Source organism: Rissa tridactyla, chromosome 16 (genome assembly GCF_028500815.1).
Source record: "Rissa tridactyla isolate bRisTri1 chromosome 16, bRisTri1.patW.cur.20221130, whole genome shotgun sequence".
Classification (NCBI taxonomy): domain Eukaryota; kingdom Metazoa; phylum Chordata; class Aves; order Charadriiformes; family Laridae; genus Rissa; species Rissa tridactyla.
This window is the reverse complement of record NC_071481.1, coordinates 2,736,636-2,762,826: the sequence shown is the minus strand read 5'-3', so window position 1 is coordinate 2,762,826 and position 26,191 is coordinate 2,736,636. Positions and strand designations below refer to the sequence as shown.

General features: G+C 49.1%; 1 protein-coding gene across 2 annotated transcripts in view; it reads right to left on the bottom strand.

Annotated features, from left to right (window-relative positions):
• LOC128918399 (Golgi integral membrane protein 4-like) overlaps positions 1–26,191 on the bottom strand; it is a 39,570-nt gene that overhangs the window by 10,094 nt on the left and 3,285 nt on the right. For both annotated transcript variants that reach the window (XM_054222558.1, XM_054222557.1), the window contains exons 2-10: positions 20,396–20,470; positions 19,254–19,303; positions 17,299–17,352; positions 14,201–14,351; positions 11,191–11,273; positions 7,465–7,620; positions 7,054–7,332; positions 6,197–6,354; positions 2,640–2,848 (exon numbers count right to left, since the gene is read on the bottom strand). In XM_054222558.1, the coding sequence (XP_054078533.1) occupies positions 2,640–2,848; positions 6,197–6,354; positions 7,054–7,332; positions 7,465–7,620; positions 11,191–11,273; positions 14,201–14,351; positions 17,299–17,352; positions 19,254–19,303; positions 20,396–20,470 (1,215 nt within the window). The remainder of the gene's footprint in view (positions 1–2,639; positions 2,849–6,196; positions 6,355–7,053; positions 7,333–7,464; positions 7,621–11,190; positions 11,274–14,200; positions 14,352–17,298; positions 17,353–19,253; positions 19,304–20,395; positions 20,471–26,191) is intronic.

Sequence of the window (26,191 nt, the reverse complement as noted above, 5' to 3'; positions counted from 1 at the left end):
CTTCCCATGTCAGGGACAGGGACAGTCAGGACAGGAGGAAAGCAGAAATGAGAGAAAAATAGGCCCTTTCAAAAATATATCCTTTGCTTTCCTTTCCTTTGAGCCTAATCCTCACCCTGAGCTGGATGTGGCTCTGATGTATTCCAGCTCTGGCACTCACCGCTCTGTCTGCTGTCACCACGGGCTGAGTGTTCCTCCCCAAAACATTTGAGGAACCTGTGAGACAGCAGCGTTCCCAGCTGACCGCAGCATGGCCAGGGCAGTCGAGTCATTACTCTGGTTGTTAATTCCAATTAAGGCACAGAGGTCAGGGGCTACTGGTCCTCACGCTCCCTTCTACCTGCCACGAGGACTTTTCTTTTCAGGGTAGAATTCACTTTGATGTGAACCAATTAGTTCAGTCCCACTAACGGGACTTGCTGAAAAATCAGGTCAGCAGAACATGAAACAGCAGCTGAACATAGCTGTGGGGAAGCACAGGACTACCAAACCTCCTCCCCAAACGGGCATCTGCGTGCGCGTTAGCTGGTACCTGACTCTGGCTGTTCTGGGAGGGAGGACTTCACCTGCGCAGAGTGAACCGACACAGCAGCCAGGGAGGAAATCGCCCATTTGGGGTGATTTCAGCCTTTTGATCCAAGATTCAGTCAGAACCGCTGACCTCCATCTCTGCCCCATGACATCCCTCCTCTGTTCCAAACCCAGAGCCAAAAATCTACTGTCAAGAAACCAGGCTGAGACCACCTTTATCGTGTTTAATGGGATGCAAGTCAGCATTTCAAGCGAGATCCTCACAGGAGCCTCATCTCCCAGCTTCCCTGCCTTACCGCGTTCAGGTCCTCAGCAAAAATAAATTAGCTACATGAAAAGCCACCTACTTAGTCATCCCACCTCAGTCTAGAGACACACAGAATTAGCGTTAGTCATATCTACATTTCAGTGTCTCTTTTTGACAAAAGTAACTGCTTAACTTCCAGCTCCTCCGGGTTATTTCCATGTGTGCAAAAGAAATGGAAGGTGGAGTCTGTCTGCAGCAAATAAATCCGTTCACGAAGTGCTCGCGCTGTGTATCCCGGCCCCTTGAGCACAGCAGAGCATCGCTGCACAGACTCAGACTGGACACCTCTGCTCAAAAGCCCACTTTAGCTCAGACTGGCTTACTGTAATACATTTTTAATGTCTTTATTCACTTCCAAAGGAAGTCTGTAGCTTCCCTCTTAGACTCGCAGGCATACAGCCGCAATTAAGTCAACCTTCCCTTTGTTACTGGACCCATGGAAGTGCTCCAAGCCCCCGCCCACCCACTGTAATTTTCTGGAAGTCATTTTACAGCTGTTTTCTGTTTCACGCAGCACAAATAGTCATTGAATCGTTCCCTCATTTTGCCACCCACACGTGACTGCCGTTACAGGCCAGGTGCTAAACCTCACCTGGAAACGAAGGCAAAGAAAGGATTCTGCCCTCACATGCACGATCTAATAGATTATTCATTAGCTGCTTTCACGGTGCGATGATGAACTTTACATCAAGTCAAGTGTTTCTCCCAACCTGTTATTAGCCGAGTGAGTCAATGCACAGGGGCCTGAACAGATCCGGACCAGAAGACAGAGGAATTCTAACACACTGTTCTAGCAGTTGGCCTCCAATTGCCCAAATGTAGTTACTTACCACACTTTAAAATAGCTGTAGATGCTCTGTTGGCTGACTGACAAACACAACTAGCTGCCCTTGAATTTCAAAGAATCATTTGGGTTGGAAAAGACCCTTGGGATCATCAAGTCCAACCATCATCTCCACTCTACAAAGTTCTCCCCTACACCATATCCCCCAACACCACATCTAAACGACTCTTAAACACACCCAGGGATGGTGACTCCACCACCTCCCTGGGCAGCCTATTCCAGCGTCTGGCCGCTCTTTCTGTGAAGAATTTTTTCCTAATGTCCAGCCTAAACCTCCCCTGCTGCAGCTTGAACCCATTCCCTCTTGTTCTATCACTAATTGCCTGTGAGAAGAGACCAGCCCCAACCTCTCTACAATGGCCTTTCAAGTAGTTGTAGAGAGCGATGAGGTCTCCCCTCAGCCTCCTCTTCCTCAACCTAAACAGTCCCAGCTCCTTCAATCGCGCCTCATCAGATTTATTCTCCAGGCCCTTCACCAGCTTCGTTGCCCTCCTCTGCGCTCGCTCCAGCACCTCGAGATCTCTCTCGTATTGAGGTGCCCAAAACTGGACACATTTATTTGCTTTTAGCCCCTTAAGGACAGTTGGGAAACTTTCTGCCCCAAGTTAAAAAAAAAAAACAAAACACTTCTAAAAAATATGAAATCAATTCTTATGGGAGACTGAGATCAAGTCTTGCAAAAAACAGTGACATTTTCCCCATCGCTCCCATAGGAAAGAAAGAAGGAATGACTTAATTTACACAGATTTTGAGTCCACGACCTTGGAAATGTGCAAGGACGCAGGACAACAGGGAACACAAGTGGAAAACTTTTCATTTGACCAAAGACAATAAAAGCACAAGAATTTTCCAAGAGTCCTAAGATTTTCTTTTAACACGAGTGGAAAGCTTTTCTCGCTCCCCACCTTGATTAGCCATAAATTAGCGCTGTGCAGCACAGGATTAGGGGAGCCATACCCATTTCGAGCTCCTCATCGTCTGTCCTTCCCTTCTCGCCTTCCCGATGAGTTATGGGACGCTCGTCCCCCCTCTTCTGGCTGGGTGGCTGTGGGCTGCCCTGCTCCATCTCTCGCCCAGGCTTGGCATCGGAATGAAGACTCTTTGGGTAACCGCGCACTTGTTCTTCGTCCATCTGGGCATTCACTTTGTTAACTATGTCTTTCCAGCTGCAACAAGGGTACAAAACAGAACCGAACCCCCCTGCCTCAGTATACCAGGAGATATTTCACAATGCTATTTCATAACGGCAAGCGGAGGGAAAAACCCCAACTCCAACACATGCAGAAGTTTGTCCCGATTTAACTTTTTGGTAAAACTAGCAGATTGTATTAGTTGTTCTGCATGAAACAGAACATTTAATATGCCACACAAATGCAAAATAAGTTCTGCTTTATAAACACAAATTGTAGAACTGCTGTGATATTATTCATATGATACAATAACGTATCCCCATAGCAATAAACTCCAATTCTAAATAAACACTGACTCGTGCCTCATGCATACCCAAACACACAAATCTAACTTTTGGAAAAAAAAAAAAATCAAAACCATAAGTCCTCTTTATTGTTCCAACTTAATTTAAAATGAAGATGCTACTGAAGTAGAACTGTAGAGTTTTGCCCTATAAGGAGCAAAAAAGTCTTTGAAACTGAACAGGAAAGCTGCAACACGAAACTGACAGTTTCCCTTGTCTGATAATTTAGGTTTTTTAAGCCACAAGATGTTTGCAAAGCTTTGCAACTGGGAGGGATACTTTAACCAGCATCTGTTTATAAAACTCTCCCATAGCATGCATCTGCTCCCTGTACAAACCCAAACGGGGGAAGCAGAACTAGCTGAAAGGAAACATTCACAGATTGTTTTGATTTTATTATTATTTTTTTTAGGTGAACATGGGAAAGAGTGTTTCGTTTCTTGATTCAGCGAGGGAAGCCATGTTCCAGTATCATTTACTGCTTTTCCCACCGCCACCCCCCAAAAGTTTTCATCCACCTCCTGACCTGAGCGGTCAATTGTTCGTACACGGCTCTCCCCGCGGAGAGTAACCCGTAGTCGGGAATTTCTTCCTCTGTAGCGGTTCCACCTCAAATCCACTTCTCCCGATGTCTACATCAATATCTACGTCTGCTTCTTTCTTAACGGCGGTGCCTCAGGGGGACAGGCACTTCCTATCGAGGTATACGCCAAATGCAACCCTTTTTTCATTAACGCTTCTCTGCCTGCAGCAGTAGCACACGGGTGCCCACCCAGAGGCTCAGCAGCAGAGCGCTCCGCGGAACACCGTTCCACTGCATGGAAACGAAGCGGAGGTCAGAGAAGAAACGGAATATCTTCGTATTAGTTTAAATGAACCCCTGAAAAGCCCAGAAGGCAGGCCTGCCTCACAAAGGAAGGTTTCCGCCCCAAATATCCTTACTCGGGGACACCTTCAGAAAAAAAGAATGGTAAAGAAAGGGACGAAATCCCAATAATAAGGGCTCGCAAAAGTGACTGAAACAAAAGACTTTTAGCCTGAGTAAGTTCCCGCCAGTTTCAAGCAGGATTGCTGCTGGGTCCAGCCTGTCCTGCTACACAAGCCAGCTGAGATTTAAAAGCCTACTTAAGACATTTAAGTTTTTAACTGCCGAGAAAGGACAAGTGGCCTTCACTTTAGCAGCTTTTTTAAAGCCAGCAGACTACCACCACGCAGAACTTTCAGTCAGAAAAATCATAACCCGGCCTTCAGCTCAGATTTCCCCATTATAAAACCGTCAAGATGCAAATCGGCCATCGAGAGCTCATCTGGAATCTGCTGGTCACAGCCACCCAAAGCAAGGGCGGCTCCTGGCATCGGACGCAGGGCCTCTTTTGTGCTCTGCTGCAGTTCGGTATTGTTCTTGGCACCCACACCTTCTGGAGAGAGTTGGTTTATGGGCTCCTTATCACAAATCTCACGCAGTGCAAATAACAGCCTCCAGCTGCTCCGTAATTTCTTGCTGATAGATCCAGGAAAAGAAGCAGCACACCAAACATACCATGACCTCTGCCCTTTCAGAAATCCTTTGCCAAAAAAACCCAATATTTGCATTTTCTGTTTCACAGAGTAGTGGCAGTGTCCTCTCCAGGCTCCGCATGGCTGAGGAAAGGCCACTCTGCCATCGCAACGTCAAACCTCACCTCCCCTTACACCCACACGGGTCCTTCCCTGTAAAGGGGCAGAATATCCTGTGTGCCGATACTCCGTCTGCCCGTGCAGATGTTATCTGTCAAAGCAGTACGGGGAGGACACTGCCCTTTGAAGAAACAGGCAAAGCACAATCTCTGCCGTGGGAAGATTACGGGTTAAGGGAACCGACAACAATGGCAGAGAAGAACGGGTAGGGCCAGGCAGAATTTAGAATGAAATCCAGAAGTCTCCTCTACAGATAAAAAGAGGAATTAAATCTTGTTTGCTGCAGTAAACGGAGCAGATATGACCCGGACGCACACTGGGGATAAATAAGTTAAACGAGGAACCTCTATTTTCAGAGTCGGTTTCTGGGTTATGGCCAGACTTTGATGAATTGCAGCCTCCGAGAGACATTTTCTTCCTTTGGCAAAACAGACTGGTTTCTGTGAGCGCTGCTGAGACGGGAACCACTCTCTCCTGTGCACAAGTCCTGTGAGGAGCGTCCGAGGGAGCTGGGGGGGTTCAGCCTGGAGAAGAGGAGGCTGAGGGGAGACCTTCTCACTCTCTACAGCTCCCTGAAAGGAGGGGGCAGCCAGGGGGGTCGGGCTCTTCTCCCAAGGAACAGGCCATGGGACAAGAGGAAACCTAACGGGGCTGGCTGCTGCTTCTAGATTACCATATAACCTTGGAGACGACAAGCTTTCAGGTCTTCAAGGTCTGGTTGCTCCTGCGGAGCTTGGCAGATTCCTGATTAATTAGTGGGGGAAAATGAGCAAGTTGCAGCTTTAATACACAGCTTAATGTCTCTTATTTATAGAAACTGACGGAATTTTTAGCCACCCTTGCTGCTGAAGATGGGTTGCTTCCATCATGCAGAATTCCTTCAGTTCGCTAAACAAAACAGGATATTTAAGTCACCATCACTGAAAGGGATGGATTTCTTGAAGTCAGTTGGGACTCCCCTCCTCTAGCCAGTAGGAAATCCACGCTGACCTGACCTCACCCAGCAGTAACTCCTCTTTCTCTCTCCTGCCCACAAACACTTTACCAAACAGTTCAAACACAATGGCAGCCTACGGAGCGTGCACCGATAACGTAAGAGCCTTTTTTTTGGCCAGCGGTCTGGGCATTCAATCCCACAACATTGCCAGCAAGACGACTGGTCTTCTGCTTCAGCCAAGATCGAGACCTGGCAGAAACATTCAGCTACGGGAATTAGACGCGAGCGGAACCAATAACTAACACTTTCTTCAACCACCTTTCAAGCAGAAACCACAATAAACACAAGAAGAGAGAGCAGGGACGAGCCTGTGTGGCACCTTTCAGCCTGAACGTGGAGAGCAGGAGCGAGTTTTGTTTCACCGACCTTTGCATTTGCACCAGTTTGTTCCCGGCGGAGCGGTGGCTGTCTGGCAGCTGAGGTTTGTCTGCTGCAGGGGGTTGCTTCAGCTCAGACAGGGACAACCCAGGAGCCTGGCTTTCCTCGTTGCTTTTCACCTGAATGCGCATCACCATCTTTAGATCCTGCAGAGAAGACACGTGCATACGCTCAGGATATACGCAAGCTCCTCATCTTACCAGATACCTGCACATCTCCTTTGCATTTGGGCAGGCTTAAGGGCCAGAAAAATCCTCTCTCAAAGAGCAACAGATTCGGAAGCGCTCCAGAACAAGTCCATACTCCCGTCCAGCCAGCCTGCAGTAAAAGAGGTCCTTTTCCTTTCACACAGCCAAGGGGAAATAATTTGGATCCTACCTATGTGACCCAAGCTTGTCTTGGGAAGGCGAATCTCCAAAAAGAGAGGAACAACAAAGCAACATCTAAAAATACCTCACACATGCTGCCATTATAATAGTTACTGAAATTATAGTCTAACCACACTGCAGTTATCGTGTTTTTTTTTTTTTTTTTTTTTTTTTTTTTTTTAGAGATTTGCTTTCCATCAGGTCACTCTCGATCCCCCCGGGAGGCAGGGGAGCCGCTTTTATGATTTACTCCTTGCAGGTCCAGCAGGATCCAGAACAAGAACCCCAGCCCGTTCCTCCAGGTCCAGCCACTGAACCACGAACTCTGAAGAGCGCACAGGAGCCTGAAACCGGAGGGCAGGGCAGTTCACACATCAGGGAAGCGGGACGCACATGTGCTTGTCATTACACATATCACGGCACTGAGCTTCAAAAGCAAGGGCTGCACAAGAGCAGCAGCGAGCGCGCGGAACTCACTGGGTTCCCGTTGGGTAGGCTGTTCATGGTCCGGGTGAATCGGATGACGTGGCCGTCCCCGCGTCTCGCTGGCCAGGCGGGCATAGCCCCCGGCAGCGAGTTGGCATCTTGCAGCGGGGCCGGACGGGTGAAGACCACGTTAGCTTGTGGCCTCGGGCCATCGTTACCGTACAAGTTCTGGCCCTGCAGCAGAGGGCCATCCGCCTGCTTCTGAACCCCAGAGACTTGCGAGGCCAGCGGGTTCCCACCAGGGCGATTCTCCTGATTGACTGGAAAAGCCTGCAAGGAAGAAGGGACATGAGCAAACTCTAAAGGAACAAGCTCAGCTCCCTCCAGTTCGAAGCCCCACGCTGAAAACCCACAGAAGCCCTGCAGAACTGTCCTCCCTGGGATGTTCTGGGAGCACCACACCTTCTGCCTCACGAGCTGCAACTGGCTGTTGGCTGGCACCATGGGCTGCTCCTTCGGCACCTGGAACTGCTGCTGCCCCTTGCCAGCTCCTCCTCCTTTGAAGCTTGGCATCTTCTGTAGAGCTTCCTTGAGCTGCCTGAACTCTTCCATCTGGGCCTGAGGGGACGAGAAGGGTAGAGAGAAACCCCTCCACAATAACAGGGTTAAACAACTCCTTGCTGGGAACGGACGCTCTTCTATGGCCAGTTGTTCAGCACAGATATGCTACTAAAGAAGATATTTATTTTATATATATGAAGAAGCTGGAGATAACTCACAACCATTAATGACAAGCCCCAGTTAGTCTTCAGCTTTCCCTCCTGACCTCACGGATACTCTGTATTTCCCCCTTTGTCAGCCTTGTCTCTTATTTTATTGGGTATTTTTACCCTGGAAGGGCTGACCCACGACACTGATTCTTTACCCAATGAACAAGCCCTTGACAAAATTCCTGCCCTTCCCACAAGAATTATATCCTGGGTTTGTTGGTTGTGGCTCCTTCCCCTCCTGTGCCTCACATACATGTACCTTCGGGTCAGCTTTTTTTCTTCGTGTGGAGGCGTTTCTCCATGGACGCGCTCATCTCAGCGGGGCTGACAATAATTGGCATAATCCTACTTGACAATTCCATTTACTTTGCAAGACAAATGAAAATTGATTCTCCTGGACTGTTAAGCAAATACAACACCTTTCTCTCTACTGCAGCTTATGTCTTCCGTCTCCAACCTTGAAAAAGCTGCTCAGGAAAAGCTCCCCAACTCCTACCTCAGTTATTTATAGGAAAGCGAGGGGGGAGAGCTTTCCATATGCTTGCCAGGGTACCTGGAAACGGACCAAATTAGGGACTAGGCAGCGCAGGAAAGCTTCCAAGCAGCAAGAGAAGTTTAACAGGAAATTAATTCCTGAGCAGGCTCTGTTGCTTTCAGTTCTTCCCCCTGAAATTTGACCTTAAAATTCACATTAAAAAAAAAAAAACAAACCAAAACAAAAAGACCACAAAACAAACCCCAACAAAATCACTCGGCAAAGCTAACATAAAAGGAATGAGGAAAGGAAAAGGAAGCCAAGAACGGTTCATGGGCTATAACCCTAGCTAGTAGGGGACTGCTTCCCGTCAGAACAAGCCAGATGGAAGCAGAACTCGTCCCCATCGAAAGCCTGTTAAGGTGGCCAGCCCAGGGGAAAGAGGCATCAGACCAGCCTTCGTGCACAGACTCCCCCGCGCTGTTCACACCCTGCCACGATGAGCGGTGCCCGATGCCTCCTCTGATGCAGGCTGGGCTTGGGAGACACGTCAGAATCCTCAGGAAATGAGTATGTCATCTAGAACGCAAATTACTGCTCTAAACTTTCACCCGCCAGAAGGGAACAAGACGAACAACAGGACGCTCGGCGCAATGAAGAACCGCAGCGCTGCTAAAGAAGCTGGGACTCTTTGCGGGCGTCTGCTCTGCCGTATGGCATCTCACCCCGCCAAAGGCAAACGCAGTTCCATTCCCCTTAGCGTCACGAAGCGCTGGTTAGACACTACAAAGGACTGATCGGAAAACCGAACAGAGACTTTAAGATTTAACACTAGGCTCTTTGTCAAAAAGATCCAAAGTGTTTTCTGAAGTCATCGGGACCAACCGAGCCAGAAACAGCAGTCAGGCAGATGGCTGGAGCACACTTGCGTTACGCGGCTGCCCAGCACATCCACAGCAGGGAGCTGAGCCGTGTCTCCCACACCAGGGCAAAACCTTTTACTCTTGCTCACTCTCAATTTTGGCAAGAAATGCCAGTGAGCTGTTCCTGGCAAGCTGCTTTTCCCATTGCTCACAACACAGAAGGGGCCAAAAGTGAAGACTGGCAGCACAAAAGCTGCCACCATGGTCTCCAGTCTGCAAGCACTTGATTTTTGCAGCCTCAGTCATCTCTAGCCAAGGTGGGGTTTTTTTAACGCTGTTCAGAGCATGCGCTAGTTTGCACACTTGGACTGCTGACTGCTTTCTCCAACCCAGCCCAGCTGGTCAAACAGCATTTGAAGGGTCCTCTGCTGAAGAGCAATTCAGGACTGGTCCTACGTGGTGCGCCAGACGCAAACGCACTCAGCATCGATCCAGCAAGGCAAAAGTAGAAATACGTAATGACAAACAGGGGACCTTTGATCGACCGATATCGATCCAAGTTGTCAATGGCAGAGGCCTGCAGGATGGGAGCCGACTGGGTCTCAATGTCACTTGAGAACAAGCTACAGAGCAGTGACGTTGTCAGCTACTTTGAAAGTTTGGTGAGGAGGCCTAAAAGCGAAGGCTGAGATGCATTTTGACAGTGGGAGGGGTGAACGTAGGCTTCCCAGGGCACTGGAGAAGCTCGTAGTCACACGCTGTTTTGATTCCTGGTATGGGCTTGCTGGACTGACCCCTATGGAGGCTGGAAGCCTTGGTTTGGTTTCCAACACACACGCTGCAGGCAGCGTCCCTGCAGACATCCCAGCAGGCTGCCGTAGCCACATGGAGGAGCAGGGTCAAAAAGCAGTTCAGTGGTAAATCACGATTATGAAGGCAGGCAAGTCAAATGCACCAATGGTCCACCTGAGACCCCACAAACCACACCTGACATGAGCCAAAGAGCTGTGGAGTGACAGCAGCCTGCGACGTCAGTAACCTGGGCTTCCTGCCTGGAGCAACCCGTCGTCTGTGTAGTAGCAATCCCCAGAGCCACTTATTCCTCGCTATTTTGCAGGGCAGATCAGGCCAGAACTCCAGCACAATCCTGTAGGAGTCAACACCCACCACCCCCCACACCTCTAGTTCAAGTTCAGCATCCAGTTCAGGGGAAGAATCAGTTGTCAACCGCATCTAACCACAACTAGCTCCTCGCTTCTGGGCTTATCCCATAATCCAGGGGAGTGCTCGACAGAAGGCTGTTAATTAGCAACAGACAAGGCTAATTCAGACTGCGACGTGACTTTTAAAGTGCCTTTACAAAGCTGCTTGCGTCTTGGCTCAGTACAAGAGCCTCAGACAGACACTGTAGAGACACCAGGTCCTCCCACTTCCTTCTCCCAAGTCATCCAGGAGCTCCCAGCTTCAGCTGGGTGAGCGGAATTCTGTGAGCTCAGGACTGCCAGCGCGCTGAAGAAGCTCACGCCGTCTCCATAGCATGAGCACAACACCAGATCAACAAAACTTTGGAGGTTTTCTCCCCCACACACACCCCTCCCCCTGCAGAAAAATGCATTTCTGCCTCTCTAGTCTCAAGCCAACACGACTTGTATGTCTGCCCCGGCCTCCAGAAGCATCGCTCCAACACGTATTACTGAACACTAACTTCTTTTTTACATAGCTCTTTCCAAACTTTTTATAGGTCTCCCTCTCTACTAAGGCTTCAGAGGGAGATGCAGGAGACCTTTTTGCCAGGGTCGTTGAGTGTCTATTTGTAGTCTCAGCAAGCTAGGCACGGCACCTCCGCATCGCTATTTCTCTCTCCAATTAATTTATAGGCATAAACCTGTATTTTCAGCTACTGGGCCGGGGAATTTTCCTTGTACAGAATGCATCTATACTACCAGCGCTGTTTTAGGCAACTCACCCCACTGGAATACAGTTGATAGCTAGATTTATGACTTAGAGAATACTTGATGGTGCACCCAGACCCCAGTGGAAGATTGTCCCATGGGGCCACAGACACCCCCTTGTTGATCACCTGGGCATTAAGGAGCTGAGAGTGAACTTCCTGGTGGGCCTTCCGGAGAAGCTTGCTCTCTTCTCTGAGTTTAAAGACCGTGTCTGCAAGAGAAGAAGAAATTTGCATAAGAGCGCTATTTTTGCAAGTGTAGTACCTCTCTTCCTTACCGTAAACTCATCTTGACCTCATAGATCTCCCCAAGCCCAGGAATTAGAGTGAAGCACTAGGTAGGGACTAGACAAACACCCTGACAAACCTGGACCATCATTCCTTTGAGCTCTCAGGAGTCCTGCCCATCCAAGGGACTTCTTCCTCTCCGGAGTATCTCTGCTAACTATTGCCATCAGGGTCAGGCTCTTGCTGTGATTGCTACCAGAATTAGATATTTATTTCCTCATTTCCCTCACCCATTGCGGCTGAACAGCAGGGAGAGCAGCGGTCACTGCCCCTACCTGTGGTAACTGGAAGGTTGAGAAACATCTACAAGAGACACCCGTCAGGTCTCCTGAACCCACAGCAGATCCAACATGGATGTTCCCTCCACACTGGGGAGGACAATATGCACAGAGGAGCTGCCTCTTGAATGAATGGTACAAGCAAAAAAACCCACAACTCGCTTACAGAATGCGATCGCAGGACAACTTGGTCCTCAGGCACATTTATTCCTTTGCCATTAAGTACCAAGCCGGTGCCTTGCAGCCCCCAGGCTGGGCTCCTTTCAAGCTCTTCGCACGCTCCTCAATACTTCAGTGACAAGACACACAATGCACTTACGTTTCGCTGCCTTGAATGTAATTCCTCCAATAGAAAGAAAGGCCGTGTCAAAAAAAACTGTCAGCCTTATTTTGGATCCTGAAGCTCTCTTAAAATACCACTAGAACTGCACACGCCGTGATTTCTCTGCAAACATAGTTGCACCCACCAGGACAAGGACGGGAATTTTTCCCATAACAGGATGGTGACTTTGCTGTAGGCTGAATTGCATGCCAGATTCCAGCTCAAGATTACAGATATTTCTGATTACAGCGGAATATCTTTTTTGATAACAATCATCCCTGGGACAGGACATTTTGCCATTGAGGCTGGGTGCCGTGTTCTTGCCTTGCAGTGAAGGTTAACGTCAAACTGGGAAAATAAGGCTCTGTCTTTCCTGCAGCCAGAAGGAAACCAGAACCACCGAAAGGAGCTACCAAACCCAGCTCGACCTGTGAAAGCAATCTCTCGTACTCCCCAGTGGGCTTCCTGCTTTCCTCCAGCGTCCCTGGGGTGAGGGTCTCATTTTTGCAATTGAGCCTAGCAAAAAATCCCTCTGTTCCATGGCGACAGCCCTGAGCAATGCCCATCTCAGATACCTCTTCTCTCTAATACTCACTGACAGAGGCGCGTCTTCCAGCACATGTCTCCTGAGGGCACATTATACATATATAGAAAGTACTGGAGGAACATAAGGAAAGAAAATGAGGCATTAGCAATGCTACGAGCTCTGTCTTTGCCACCTCTCATGAGACCGTCTTGGTCTTTTATAAGGCATGGCTACCAATACTTAAAGGAAGATTTACTAGCCAGCTCTGAGCTTAAAGCACAGGAGAGAGATGGTACCAAGTGAACAATAGCCTGGGAAGATGGACAGAAAATATCTCAGCCCTAAGGTGACTTTCCTGACTAGCTTCCCCTCATTGAATTGTTTTTCCGATCGTTAATTCTCCTTCCTCTGGCAGAATTTGTTTTCTTACTGCATTGGGGGCTGGGTATTTCAAGAAGAGAGACAACCAAATATTTAGGTTTCGCTTGCTTGTGCTCAATTTCCCCCTGCTAGCCCAGGAGTGCTCATCAGATACTCGGGCTTTGTTGATCAGAGGGAAAAAACCAAAGAAAACATCAGCAGGTTTCACTCTCCCAGACCTAATCTAACTGAGAGCAGATGTGAACCTTAAAAACCCCACTATCTAATTAAACAGCAGACTAAAGAGAAACTATTCTTTGGGAGTTAAAGGGATCAGCATTCTCTGTAATACTTGCACTATTAAATGCATTTTATAGACCTGCACCATGAATTACATCAAGTATGTTTAACTTGCTCCCAAGTTTAAATGTTAGAATTTACAGGATCCAGTAGCACAGAAACTGGTTTCCATTGTCAAGAGCGTACAGAGAAGTGGAAAATGTATATTGAAATAGAAGGGATACCTCAATGTCACAATATTTTATCTCTGCCACAAAAAGCATCTCTGATAACTTACGCTCCCCCACCAGAGAAACGGCAGCATTATCTGATGGGTGAACCTGCTGTTCCTGCCCCAGCCCACCATGGAACCACAGGCACGTACCTCTGCCTCAGCCTCCTGCCTTTCACTTTTGGATCACCTTATCCATTTTGAGTGTGACCTCCTTGGGACATGGACTGTTTCACGGTCTGGACACAACCAGCATCTGGCACAATAATTTGTTACGTTACCTGGCTCTACACAAATAAGATAAGTAGCAGCTGCAGTAAGAGTAAGCAGCCAGCAAAAGTCAATCAGGCTTTTAAAATAACACCATGAAAGTGCTGGTGTTGGCAGAAGCCCCACACATTACGACAGCACAGGGGTCTCTGAACCCCAGAGAACCCAAAGCGTGGTTAAACTCAAGGTCAACTGGTCAACGCATTTGTCAGCCAAAGCAGCCAGAGGCTTTTGCGGTGTGTATTCCCACACAAAAACACCACCTGTGAATCCCAGCTGCTTCCCTCGCATGGGACAGATGCTCGATAGCCCTGCTGGGCATCTCTCACCTCCCCTCGACGCAGCCTCAGGAAGCCTGGCCAGTTTTAACGCTGCCCTTGTCCCTGCACCACCACCCTGTGGGAGGACGATGCTCCAGTTGAGCTATGGAAGGGCTGGGGTGATGCACACTCGGTCATACGGAACTGTTCCTACAGTGTCTGCAGACCTTCTGGGGGCCTGTAGAAGGAACACTGTCCTCTCCTGAACTCAGTTCTTCAGTCCTTTCTCTGCCTGCCGTTTTCTCAGCTCTCCATCACACTCACCCTGCAGGTTTGAGACTTCACTGTCCTTCTCCTGCTGCAGCTGGGCATATTTCTGGCTATGGGTCTCCAGCACCTTACGATGTTCCAGTTTCAAGCTGTTGTGCTGCAGCTGCAGGTCAAGCAGCTGCTTCTTGACATCTTCATGCTGGTTCTGAATATGAAAAGAAGTGACAAATAGTCAGTACAAGGAGAAGAAGAGTAATTTAGCTATTGCCAAGTGCTACTTGAGTGCCTCTGTTTAATAAGTTGCTCGGGGAGGCAGAAGAGGTGTTCATTCCTCCAGTAGAAATCCCAGACACAATAAAATATTCTTTGTGTTCAGTGTTTCAGGTGGGATGTGAGATGCCAATTAAACTCTGCTTTGTGAAGCAGTTTTGGAGGTCTCCTTGGAAGCCACTAAACTGGAAGCAGAAGGTGGTGGCAAGTCTACTCCTGCCTGAAAAAAAGAGATGGAGACTCTGGGACACAGCCAAGAACTATTCCTACTCCTCAGCTCCCCTGCACACCCTGCTCTGTGACAGCAATGTGGGCTACAGTATTTGCTGATATCAAACTAAATACCTGTGGAACCTGCACAAATCCAAGTTCTTTTCCAGAGTCCCAGACATGCTGAAGGACATAGTTTCCATGGTGCACGTAGCATCACTCTGCACACTACATTACAGGAGTAGTTCACCTTTAAGCAAGGCTGAGGTCTAACTCCCAATGCCTTTCAGTGTGCAGGTACTGCTAGCCACTTAGGACACACGGACACCCGAAAACTCAGGTTGCTCTCTCCGCTCGGTTTGCTTCCCGATAGCCCGGCTGTTCTCCCACCCACCACTCCAAGCTGCTAGAAGAGGAGGGAGACCTCCTGCAAGGACACCACCTCCTCTCACACAGAGAGACTAGGGACAGCCCACGTTCCCCAGAGTAACATGGGGCTCCCAGGCATTAAACTCCAGGATAACAAGACTCTCACAAGACCACAGACTATTTCAGGCAAGCCAAGAATTCATCGATAGAAGCGGGTTGAAGAGCTGTTCCCTTCTCCCCTTCCCTCTCGCAGAGCCCAAGAACAAAACATGCTGAGACATCCTTTTGCTCGGACCCATTGAACCAGAATTCACCTCCTTTTTGGTTCCCATGGTAACCTAGAGAGTCCTTCCACATTCAGTTTGTCAACACCAATTATGTATGCAGATTGATTGGCTCACAGGTGAACCCTGGCCCTTCCACACAATAGCTCCTCCGGACTCAGGCAGCAATTTCAATCAGCCTTCCTGTAAAAAAACCCCATCGTCTTTTTTAAAAACCCCAAACCCTCTGAATGCTATCGATGATTGCGTTTATCCCCAGTAAAACAAAGCATCTGTGGCCCAGGCATTCTCCCCTGAAGCAATTATCCTTCACTAAAAGGAGAGAAATAACTGCTCCAAAAATACACACAATGAAGAGGGAAAAAAGCTATCGGTATGGAGGGGTCCCAGAGACAGAACGAAGAGAGAGACAAGGATGTCAGGTTAATCAGATCACAAGATCGGGGGGAAAATAAAGAGAATAAAAGATTCCTGCTCTGGCTTTCAAAGACATTGGGGACTTACAGTTCTTATCAGAGCCACCGGCAGAAAGCACCGCAAAGAATCCCTAAAATCATTTTGACACTAAACACCTCAGAAGCCAAACATTAGCAAGTGAGAATTGATTTTAACAAGAAACTCTAAGCAATTAAAGGAATTTTAAGTCCTCATCGGCTCAGGTCAATTAATTTCTAGCCCATATTGCGTCTGGCAGGTGATGTGCATAATGTCTGTCAGACCGCTGACAGTCGGGAACAAGGGAGGGAATGTTCATCCTTGGATAGCAGCAGGAAGCCGAAGAGAGAGATAAGTGTCCTCACCAAGGTCACCCAAAGCGCCCGCGGCCCAGTCCAGCTCATCAAGCCCAGAGAGCGTCCTCACCCCCAGCTGGTTTCTAAGGATGGCTGCGACCAACGTATGCAAACTTTAGGAGGCATCTGAAGATGCTGTTTGATTGCAGTTACTGGACAGGAGGTCTGGAACACGCTACGTGTGATTATTTTGCAGGGAAGCAACTTAAATACAAGCAGAACGTTCTTGACCCAGCCAGTTCTACCAAAGCTAGGTAGGCTGACCGCCCGAGCAGCCCAGGAACCTACTGCATCACAGTCCCGAGGGCCGGCCTTTCTTTCAGCAGCTGTAAATGTAGTTTAAAAATAGATTACTCTCCACCCCTCCAGTAAAAGGAAGCAAGAGAAAGGGAGCCAGGACGAAATGCTCTCACTGTCCCCTTGAGACAAGCAAACCAGAGCATTCTGCTCAGACTGCGGTTGCTATGAAGAGGGACGTTACTATTGCGAAGCGTTCCCAGAATCCGCAGTGCTGGATAATACCCAAGAGACAGAACTGTACTTCCCTTTTCCCCAAGTTTGAATCCAAAAAGCCAGGCAGCTGGAGGTCCAGCTCTGCTCAGGAAATACAACCCAGCGGTGCGAAGGGTTGCTGGAACCTAGCCCTCTTTCTACATCCCAGAATTAAATTACCATTTCACTGCCAACCCTCTGACTAAAAACATTTGAAAACCACCATCACCAGCCACAGTTGCGCTGCTCTAACAAAAGCAAACTTTAACATCAAGATATGCTTCAGGTAGAGCATGCGATAAGCTATAAAATGCTACAAGCCGCCCCCCTCTGAGCCTCTTACAGGGGCTGGAATACAATTGTATTAGCCCAAAGGGCAAGCTACAGTGAATAGACCCATTTTCACACCAAGAGACCCAGAGAAGAACACGCTGAACAACAGAACTCCTGTGCGATAAAGCGCACAAAGGCTACCATTGAGAGGAGGAAAAGGTGAAGGCTGTAATCTGACACAAAGCCCAACAGAATAAATAGGAAACTCCCATGAACCTGAATAGTCAGGAAGGAATGCAGACCAACACCACTGCACGGCCTCCTCCCTCCTGCCGGCACTGGCTGCAGGAAGCCCTTGGTCTCTCCTGGGCACCTCCGGTAAGCGAAAGCCCTGACCCCTTCCAAGGAGCACTCTTTGACCCGCAGCGGCCGGGGAGTACGAGGAACCAAACTGCTCCCTTACCTTCAGGATCTTGTGCTGGGAGCTGAGGGCCCCGTATCTGTTCATAGAATCTTGCTGGAAAGAAAAAGGTGCCGTTAGATCCCAGAAAAACCCAAGGCAGGGGAAAAAAAACCAAAAAAACAAAAAAAAAACCAAAAAAAAAAACCAACCCACACGTGAGCACCCACCCAGCCACTGCACCAACAGCCTGTTCCGACTGCCCCTTCCCACACAGGCAGGCGCTGGGACAAGTCCGGGAAGATGACTGGGAACAGGCCTGCCAAGGTGACCAGCAGAACATGCAGCCTGATGTGCTTTCAAAAGGCAGAATGTACTTTTAAAAAGGCAGAATATATTTTAGAAGGATGGAATCTCTGCAGAAAATAAATAAATAATACCCGTAACTCTGTGTGTATATTGCCATCTGCACACTGGGTAAACGACCCCGCTCTGGGACAACGTGAGGACGGCTGGAAAAGAACCCTTTCAAAATAACCCAGCCACCAGCTAATTAATTGCACTCTCTCAATTCCCATTCAGAGTTGTTTTTCCCCAGTTTCCTGTTCGTTATCCAGGGCAGGACCAGCACTGAAAGAGTTTTGCACAGTAAGACCCCCCCAAAGCAGGCTGAGCGTTCTGCAGCGGCTGAGGGGGAGGCAGGCAGCACCACAGCTTTCGCCTACGCACAGAATTTGCACCATTTAACAAAAAAAAAAATTGTTCACTAGGAGATTGAGTAAGCCTAAAGCAAACTCCTGTAACTACATACAGCTATCAAACTAAGCTCGACTGACACAAACCAGCAGCAGAGAGGGATTTACATGTGTCCACGAGGGGTCTGCAGCAGTTTAACAGATCAGGTTATGCCTTGCTAAGGGACATGCTCTTCCCCTTCGTCCCCAGGGTACCGTCTTCACTGCACCACCAGCGTCTCAACACCGCCGGTGGGGAAGTCACCGGCCACCCGTGCTCAAAGGCTGAGTCCTGTCACGGTTTGGGCTGGGCTGGCCACCAAACCTGCCTCAAACCGGCACTTTTTCCCACAGCAGTAGCGGCACCCGAGGGGCAACGTGCAGCAGCTTTTCCCATTACACGCAGGTTTACAACCATCCGCTGGGATCCGTGTTTGGGAAGCTTAAAGCAACACGGCCGAGGCACTAAGCAGCGCCACGGAAGTGCAGACTAACCACCATGCAGAGATTTCCACTACAACCCACAATTTAACTTATATGATAAATAGTCAATACGGTATGAAATACTATGAGCACAAATCGCAAGCGAGCTGCCCAGTCATTAGAGTATTCAGATATTCATCCACCAGTTCCTTTCTGTACCAGGATGCCATCCACCCACAGACGAGCAGGGTAAAAGCAATTCCTCTTCTCCAGCATCACACCAACAGATGCTCCGAGAAAGGAACAAAACCAGCCTTATAACTTCAAGTGAATGTGACAGACTGTAACCCGGGGATGCATTTCTTCCTAACCCTCACTGAAGATTCCTTCTTTTCCCTGCCGAATGAGAAGTCCACAGGCTAGTGGAAATCATTTGACAGACCCTGGAAACAGAAAACAATGGATATGCTTTCCCCAACACCACCATGGCCTTTCTTCTCCATGTTCCCTGTGGAGTGCCTTGCATTCAGTTTCCCCAGGACCCTTCTGCACCACGGAACAGCAACTCTCTTCCCAGACTGCAGCCCAGGACTCCCTGCTACACCGGGAGCTGACAGTCAGGGCACCTACTCGGCTGTCACACGTGGGAGGACAGGCAGAAGAGCTCCAGCACAACACAGTCTTCCGCCACAATGAAGCAAATCCTCACACGCCAACAGCCTTGCAAGGTGGAGTCAGCCAAAGTTCATCTCATACCATACACACTCGTAGTCTTCCACGCCCTCCAGACAGCAGCACAGCGGTGCTAGAAAAATCTTTACCATTATTACACACACACTTTGAGGAATAAACCATACCTACCTTCTCCTTGTTGAGAGCTTCCTGAGCTTCTAACTTATACACTAAAAAATCTAGAAAGGGAAGAAGAGAAGACAATTCAATGAGCTGGAATTTAACAAGGATCTGATTTATATTTTGGTGGGTGGAGGGAAGGAGGAAGTCAGCCCCTTGCTGAGCAAAAGGCTGCAACTCCATAAACTGGAATGCAGATGCTTCTGGGGGGCTCCACTCCATGCCCTCAGAAAGATGGTAGCGAAGTGTTTTCCACGAGAGGTGTCCACCCACCTAAACTGGCCCAAATGTCCTTCCTTTCCCATTCTATAGGCAAGTGCATCAATGACTGCCTACTTCAGCACACAAATGGCTACATTTTAATGTCATTGAAGCTTCATTTTCTCAGTTAGTTCCCACCAAATAAATGAAGAGGCAGAAATGCAGGTTCTCCCTTAGCTACGTAGCCACCTAGCTACAGCCAAACCTGGGTGCCGTACGTCAGCATTTCCAGAAACACGGTGCATGTAGGAGTAAGGAGCAGGGATGTTTCTCCACGGACCAGTTTTGAAGATAAAACCCAAGCCATTAAGTTGCCAATAATCAGGTGCAAAGGGGTCTGACACCCAAGCACTCTACTCCACTGAAAGGTACAGGAGCTAATCTATTCCCTTTCTACTTCCTCTTGTATTTCATGGTCTTAAAATATCCTACATATGCCTGTGTCCTTTTGTACATCAACTTTAAAGGAGCTGACAGGCTGTATTGTCCACGTATTACGAGTGCAGTGATGCTGATATTATTAAGCACTTGCAGAGCTCAGCATCATCACATCGCTTTTACAAGAAAGTTTACATATTTCCAAGAAAAAAAAAAAGCACGATCTAGTGCCAGGTTTAGCTGTCACTTGACGTGCTCAAACACCACATCATGGGTACTGTTACTCACAGATTAGACTGAGGACACATGTAGGAATATGAGAGAACGGAACCTTTTGCCTGTGGGCAATGGACAAGTCAGTTAACCATTCCCTAAGTACAAACCAGGGATGAGTCTCACCCGGGAGCATTCAGTAACACCCAGACACGGCCCTGAAGGCAGAAAATGCTTTGGGTACAAGCCAGACATCTCCCCAGAGGACAGCTGGAGGGCCGGCCGGCCAAGAGACTCACCTTCCTTCGTCTTCTTGTGTTCCCCTCGCTCCTTCTGCAAGGATCGCTCTAGCCGGGATCTGTGCTCATACACAACTAGGGAAGCAGAAAGAGGCAGAGCATGAGATAAACCCTGAAATTCCTTCCCACATATTCTTTTCCCCAAAACAGGCCTCTCGCAGGTCATGAGACACGTGGACCTCAAATCCTGCCGTGGACTGGAAAGTGCCAGCAAGTGCCCAGGAGAGCGGACGGGGGCAAGAGAGCCTTTGCTGTTTTGAATGGCCCGCATCGCTCTGGGTTTCTCGGCTTGAGCACACAGCAGCTCGTGTGTAAAATCCAGACCAAGCAAATCACCGGTCACGAAATACCCACAGACACCCGAAGTCCTAGACAGTGAAAGGGTCAGGTCCAGCTACAAGCTGTCTCCACCTTTGTCAACTGTGAACGGATAAGGTCTGCAGCAGGGTGGGGACAGCTGGACTAGAGACAATGGCTATTCCCGATACAACACACCAGTCTGTCATCCTGTATTTGCACTCAGGTTTTCCTTTAGAGGTTAAGCTGCAAAGCCCAGGAGGGGCGTTAGTGTGCAGTGGCTCAGTTATGTATTTGTGGGCCAAGCGCACTCCCAGGCTCAGAGCCTTCCAGGTCATCTGTTCTGCAAAGGCATCAGCAGCATGCAGGAGAGATATTTTCTCCCCTTCCACAACCCAACCATTAACCGGCCCTCAGGCCACTAAGGAAGAGCGAGCCAAGCAGCTCCCTCGCCCATTACGCACAAAAGAGCATCCGTACTCCGCGCAGGGGCTGAGAAGGGAGAGGGATGAGGCTGCTTCGTACAGCAGCCACGTGACAAATGCAAGTGCCAGAGAAGCTTCCTGATGGATGGTGACTTTAATCCACTCTGGCATCCGAACGCTAACCAAGAGCTTTCGCCCAGTCCCAGCACTCGGCTGCAACAGGCTCCCCATCCCCTCCGCAGAGGCTGCCACCATCCCGGAATGGCACTGGGCAGCAATCCAGAGGGGAGGGGCAATAACAGAAACTTGCCCCCAGTGCCACGATCTTTGGGGGCAAGTCGTGCCATGATGCAGTCTCCAGGAAAACAAACAAAGTGGGATGATATTTGCATGCATAATACATGCGCTAACCCGTTCCTTGTTGAAATCTTGCCAAGCCAAGAGCCCCAGGTGACTCGTGCTCTCACTGCCAGTGAACACACCAGCTCCACTCAGGTCACAGAGGAGCCGCAAAGGCAGCGTATGTAGGAAGAAATTCTTTGCTGTGAGGGCGGTGAGCCCCTGGCCCAGGTTGCCCAGAGCAGCTGTGGCTGCCCCATCCCTGGAGGGGTTCAAGGCCAGGTTGGACGGGGCTTGGAGCAACCTGGGCTGGTGGGAGGTGTCCCTGCCCAGGGCAGGGGAGTTGGAACTAGATGATCTTTAAGGTCCCTTCCAACTCCAACCATGATTCTATGTCCTTCATTAACAGGTGATTTGCTGCTTGAGAGCAGGCACTACAATCTGGGGAAATAAGATACAAAAAACATACACATGTATCTAATATTTTACAGTGTTGATCAGCAGCAGCACCAAGCCTATGGTAGTGCGGATGTTGCTCTCAATATATATGTAGAGAAGAGCTCGTAGGCAGTTCTAGCACCCTAAAAGTCAGGCTAGGACATTTTTCTAAACAATACTAGAGATCATCCAGGAACTGCAAGGCTGAGGTAGGAACTATACAAGAATCAAGCTTTGTGATCAGAACAGTCCTTCCTTGCTCTACCACCTGCAAGTCTGACAACTCTGTAGCCCCTGAAGGAAAAAGAAACATAAAAAACACCCAAAGAAAAAACACTTTCTCTGCTGCCCACCCATCTCTCCCCAGGCAGGGAATTCAAGCCACCCGGTTCAGAACTCACAGCCTCACCTCTTCCTTCTGCACTGCAAAACGACAACTATTCCTTGCATTTCCAGACTGTCTCTTCCTCACAGCAGGTCTCCTAATTACACTAAGTGCATGGAAGACTCTAATTTCACCAGGCAGCAAAGCACTGCTGCCATGACCATTCTTCAAGAGCTTTTTAATCAAAGCTGGGCATTCAAGGGAAGCATTCCTCACCTTTACGAGCCACATCCCCCTGCAACTTCACACAGAGCAGACCTGAGAAAACAGTCTAATCATTTTACCCGGCTCCTTTAAAAGCCTGGTTCACTATCACATATTTCTCTTCTGTTGGATCACAACAAATCCAAGTCTGGTGGCGTTACCAGGACCCTCAAAATGACTGGTGTTTTTCTTCCCACCTGGAAATGCCTTTTCTGTGCAGAAAAAGAACCTCCACGTGGTTTAACTCCGTGATTTTGAAGCCAAGCTCATGATATTGGCTAGATCTGAGCTTGGGATTTTTGCAATACTTTGGTTTACCAGCAGTGGATCTGTTAATATTTACAGTGATCTCCAGCAACATCCGAGTGCCTGAGCAAATCAGGGGGAAAAAGAAGAAGTGATTAAAGAAGCCAGGCATGGTAAAGTGCTGGTAAAGGGTTTTGCAGAACGTAGAACTGCTCCCTAAGCCTTGTGGGGCACTACCCAGGTAGCCAGGTAGGCTACGGAGGGTCTGGCTTTAAGACATAAAGTGAATCCAAACATCTTGGTATCCCATTGTCCCCTGTGGAGCAACTTCAGTGCCTCCAGGCAGTGCAGTGACTCTTCCCGTCCTGAAACCAAGGCTTCAGCAGGACGAGACAGACACGTTGGCTTTTCACAGACTACTGGTTTTAGACCCTGCAGGTCCAAGGACTGTGTTTTAGGCTCTGCCAGCCTGGGCTCCTCACGTGCCAAGCTCAGTCCCACCCCAGGCCGAGGAGCCGTTCCCCAGGCACACACTCCCACCCAAGCTGTTGCCCTTGACCCACCTAATTCCCTCTGTCACTTTTGACCTCCCTCAGGGAGCAGGAAGGGCCAGCGTCATAGGTCAGGAATTCCTCTTGTCACCAGCCAGGCTACCTCCTTCCTTCTCTTTGTCACCTTCCCTCGTTAACAAAGACAGACATCCCAACAGTGAAGATGCTTCCCCTGGGCTGGGCCACTTCGTTAATATTTTCCTGTGAAGTGAGGAAACTCCCATATTCCCCAAACCGTTACGGCAGAAATATTTGTTTTCAATCTGGAAGGATTTTTAGCCCTGCTGAGCACATTGGTAAGCAGCAAGCCCAACACTGCAGCTGTCCAAATGTCTACTTCACAACAGCTTTATTTTTAGAAACACTTTTCCCCGCAGACTACTCAGATGTCACCCCGAGGGCTTCCCCAGCCCAGCTCAGCACAGAGACTGTGGGTGCTTCTTTACTACACGCTAAAAGGCCTTGTTCAATGAAGTTGTCATCTCTAAGAACATCAGCCACTTCCCAAAAGATTTGCGAGCTCTGGGCACTCATGTTTCTGCCACAAGCATCTCTCTTGCAGTCTTATCTAGCAGAGCACCTGAGGACAAGCCTTTGATGTGATGGGAACCTCACACCAGCAGTGAAATGTCACGCCTGCTGGGACTATTATGGATGCCCAGCAATTCACAGGCTTTACCGGGCCCTTTCATGTACTCTGAGCTTCCAGTCTGCATTTGCCTCAGCGGTTCTGGGCTCGGAGGAACTCCTCAATGTTGGAGTTTCTCCTGCAGGCACTTAATTGCATTTTCTAGTAACCTGTGTATACTGAAACCCTATGACCAGGGTTAGAAGCTCACCCCACACGGGCAGGTTACCCGCCTCTCCGGGTCCCTGCAGCCGAGGAACCCAGCGAGCAGCGTCCCTGCCAGCACCGTTGTGCCCCACCACCCAGAACAGCAAAGCGCACGGCCTCCCACAGGAGGCAAGTTGAACAACTACAGCCTCACTCAAAAAAGCCAAGCACTCTCAGCACAGGACCAGGCAAATAAATAACTATTTTGTGTAGAAAAGGCCTGCTTAGATGACCCCAAGCGACCAGGTGCTATTGATCTCACATAGTAAATGGGAAACTAAAGCACAGGAAAGCATCTATAGCTTGTGCTAACACTTGTAACCACAAATCCCAACGCAAGCACCCCGAAGCAGAAGAGTCTTCAGGAACAGCTCCATATCATACCCTGTTTATTCAGAAATTTAGGACACAAAAATCTGGCTCTCCTGACGCTTTTTTAATAAGCAAGACAAGCTGAAATAACCTCCAGTGACTAGGAAAAAAAGTTGTAATCTCTCCTGCCATTACCCCAGGCCCCAGAAAAGGTGGGTTCAGCTTTATGCAAAGCAGCGAGTAAGTGCGGCATAAAGCGCTCCCTGCTCATCTTTGTGGTGGGATACAGCAACAGCTCAGCAGACCAAAATGGCACTGTATAGCTCCAGAGGACAGGAAGCCAGGAAGTCTTTAACAATTTGCAATTACAAGAGAGAATGGAGGGTGGTCAGTGTCTAAATCCAGGCTGGAATTCAGCCAGAATTCAGCACTAAAGCACCGTCACCTGCTGCCAAGTGAGCTAAAATGCAGAACTTGAACTGCAGAAACAATGAAACCCCTGGCAGGGCCTTGCCTTTGTGAAAGAATAACAGGTCACGCCTTCCACAGGCTCGTTCTCCGTTTGGATGACCACGGAAAACAGGGTGATTGTGTGAAGGGGTTGCCTCATATACCCCAGAGTGCTGAGATAAACACCTGCCAGGGAAAGTCTGAGATCCATAAAGGGAGAGTAATTCCAGCCTTGCCAACAGCCCCAGGTTTTACTCTCCTTCTGTTCAAGTGGGTTCATTTTACCCCTGCCTGGGCAAGCCACCAACGCATGCTGGCTCCCTGCTTTCATGGCGTCGGATTTGCTGCTCTGGTCCTGCTAAGACTACACACAGTTCACAGCTCATAGGCCACTTCTATGCCAACAGAAGATACTGTGGAAAGAGTCATCACGCTGCCCGTGGCTGACAGCTCCGAGCAGCTCTCAGCACAGAGACCAACACCACCTTCCAGACTGCACCGTGCTCCATCCCTGCTCATAGCTAACCACCCAGAAAAAGCTTTCTTCTCTGTGGCTCTCCTTCTTAGAAGCATCAAGTACTCCCGCCAGCCTCCATCCAGTCACATCACAAGTAATCACCCATGGCACCAGTCACTCGGGCTCAAGAATCATCCAGAGAAAGGGACAAGGGGAGCAGAACCAAAGCCAGACTCATGGTACCTCCATCTCTGATCCAGAGAGATGGCCAAGGAAGGACAGATTGGGTAAAAGACACCCAACGGTATGAACAGGGGTGCTGCATTCCCATGCTCAGCCTGTTCCGAGATAGAAAATTCCTCCATCACAGACAGCAGTTTGATGTGCCCTTGTCTGGTCACATCAGGAACATCAGACAGAAGGGGATGGTACTGGAAATGCACCCTTCCTTCCCATCTGTTCAAAGGGTGCCATTTGTTCATGAACTGACCGAAATAAAGTCTCCCTGGTTTCCCTCAGAACCCCCAGGCAGCAGCACGCTCACACGTACGCAGGCACACACCTACGGGAAGGGGGAGGTGGCAAAGCAACACTTCGCTCAAAGCCACCTGCTACACAACTCAGCATGGCAGGAGTTTGGGGTGGGGGCCGAGACAGAGCAGATTTATCTGAAGTGCACCCCGGGTCACAGCCTGCCAGACTGTCCCTAATCCCCTCTGCCCCTCATGCTGCAGCACGAGCCCCCCAAATCACAGCCCATAAGGGGGAGACCAGTATTCGGCAAGGTGTCTCCAGGCACTTTTAGGCATGCCTCCAACCCCACCCTGCAGAAACAGAAGAGATGGAGGGACAGAAAA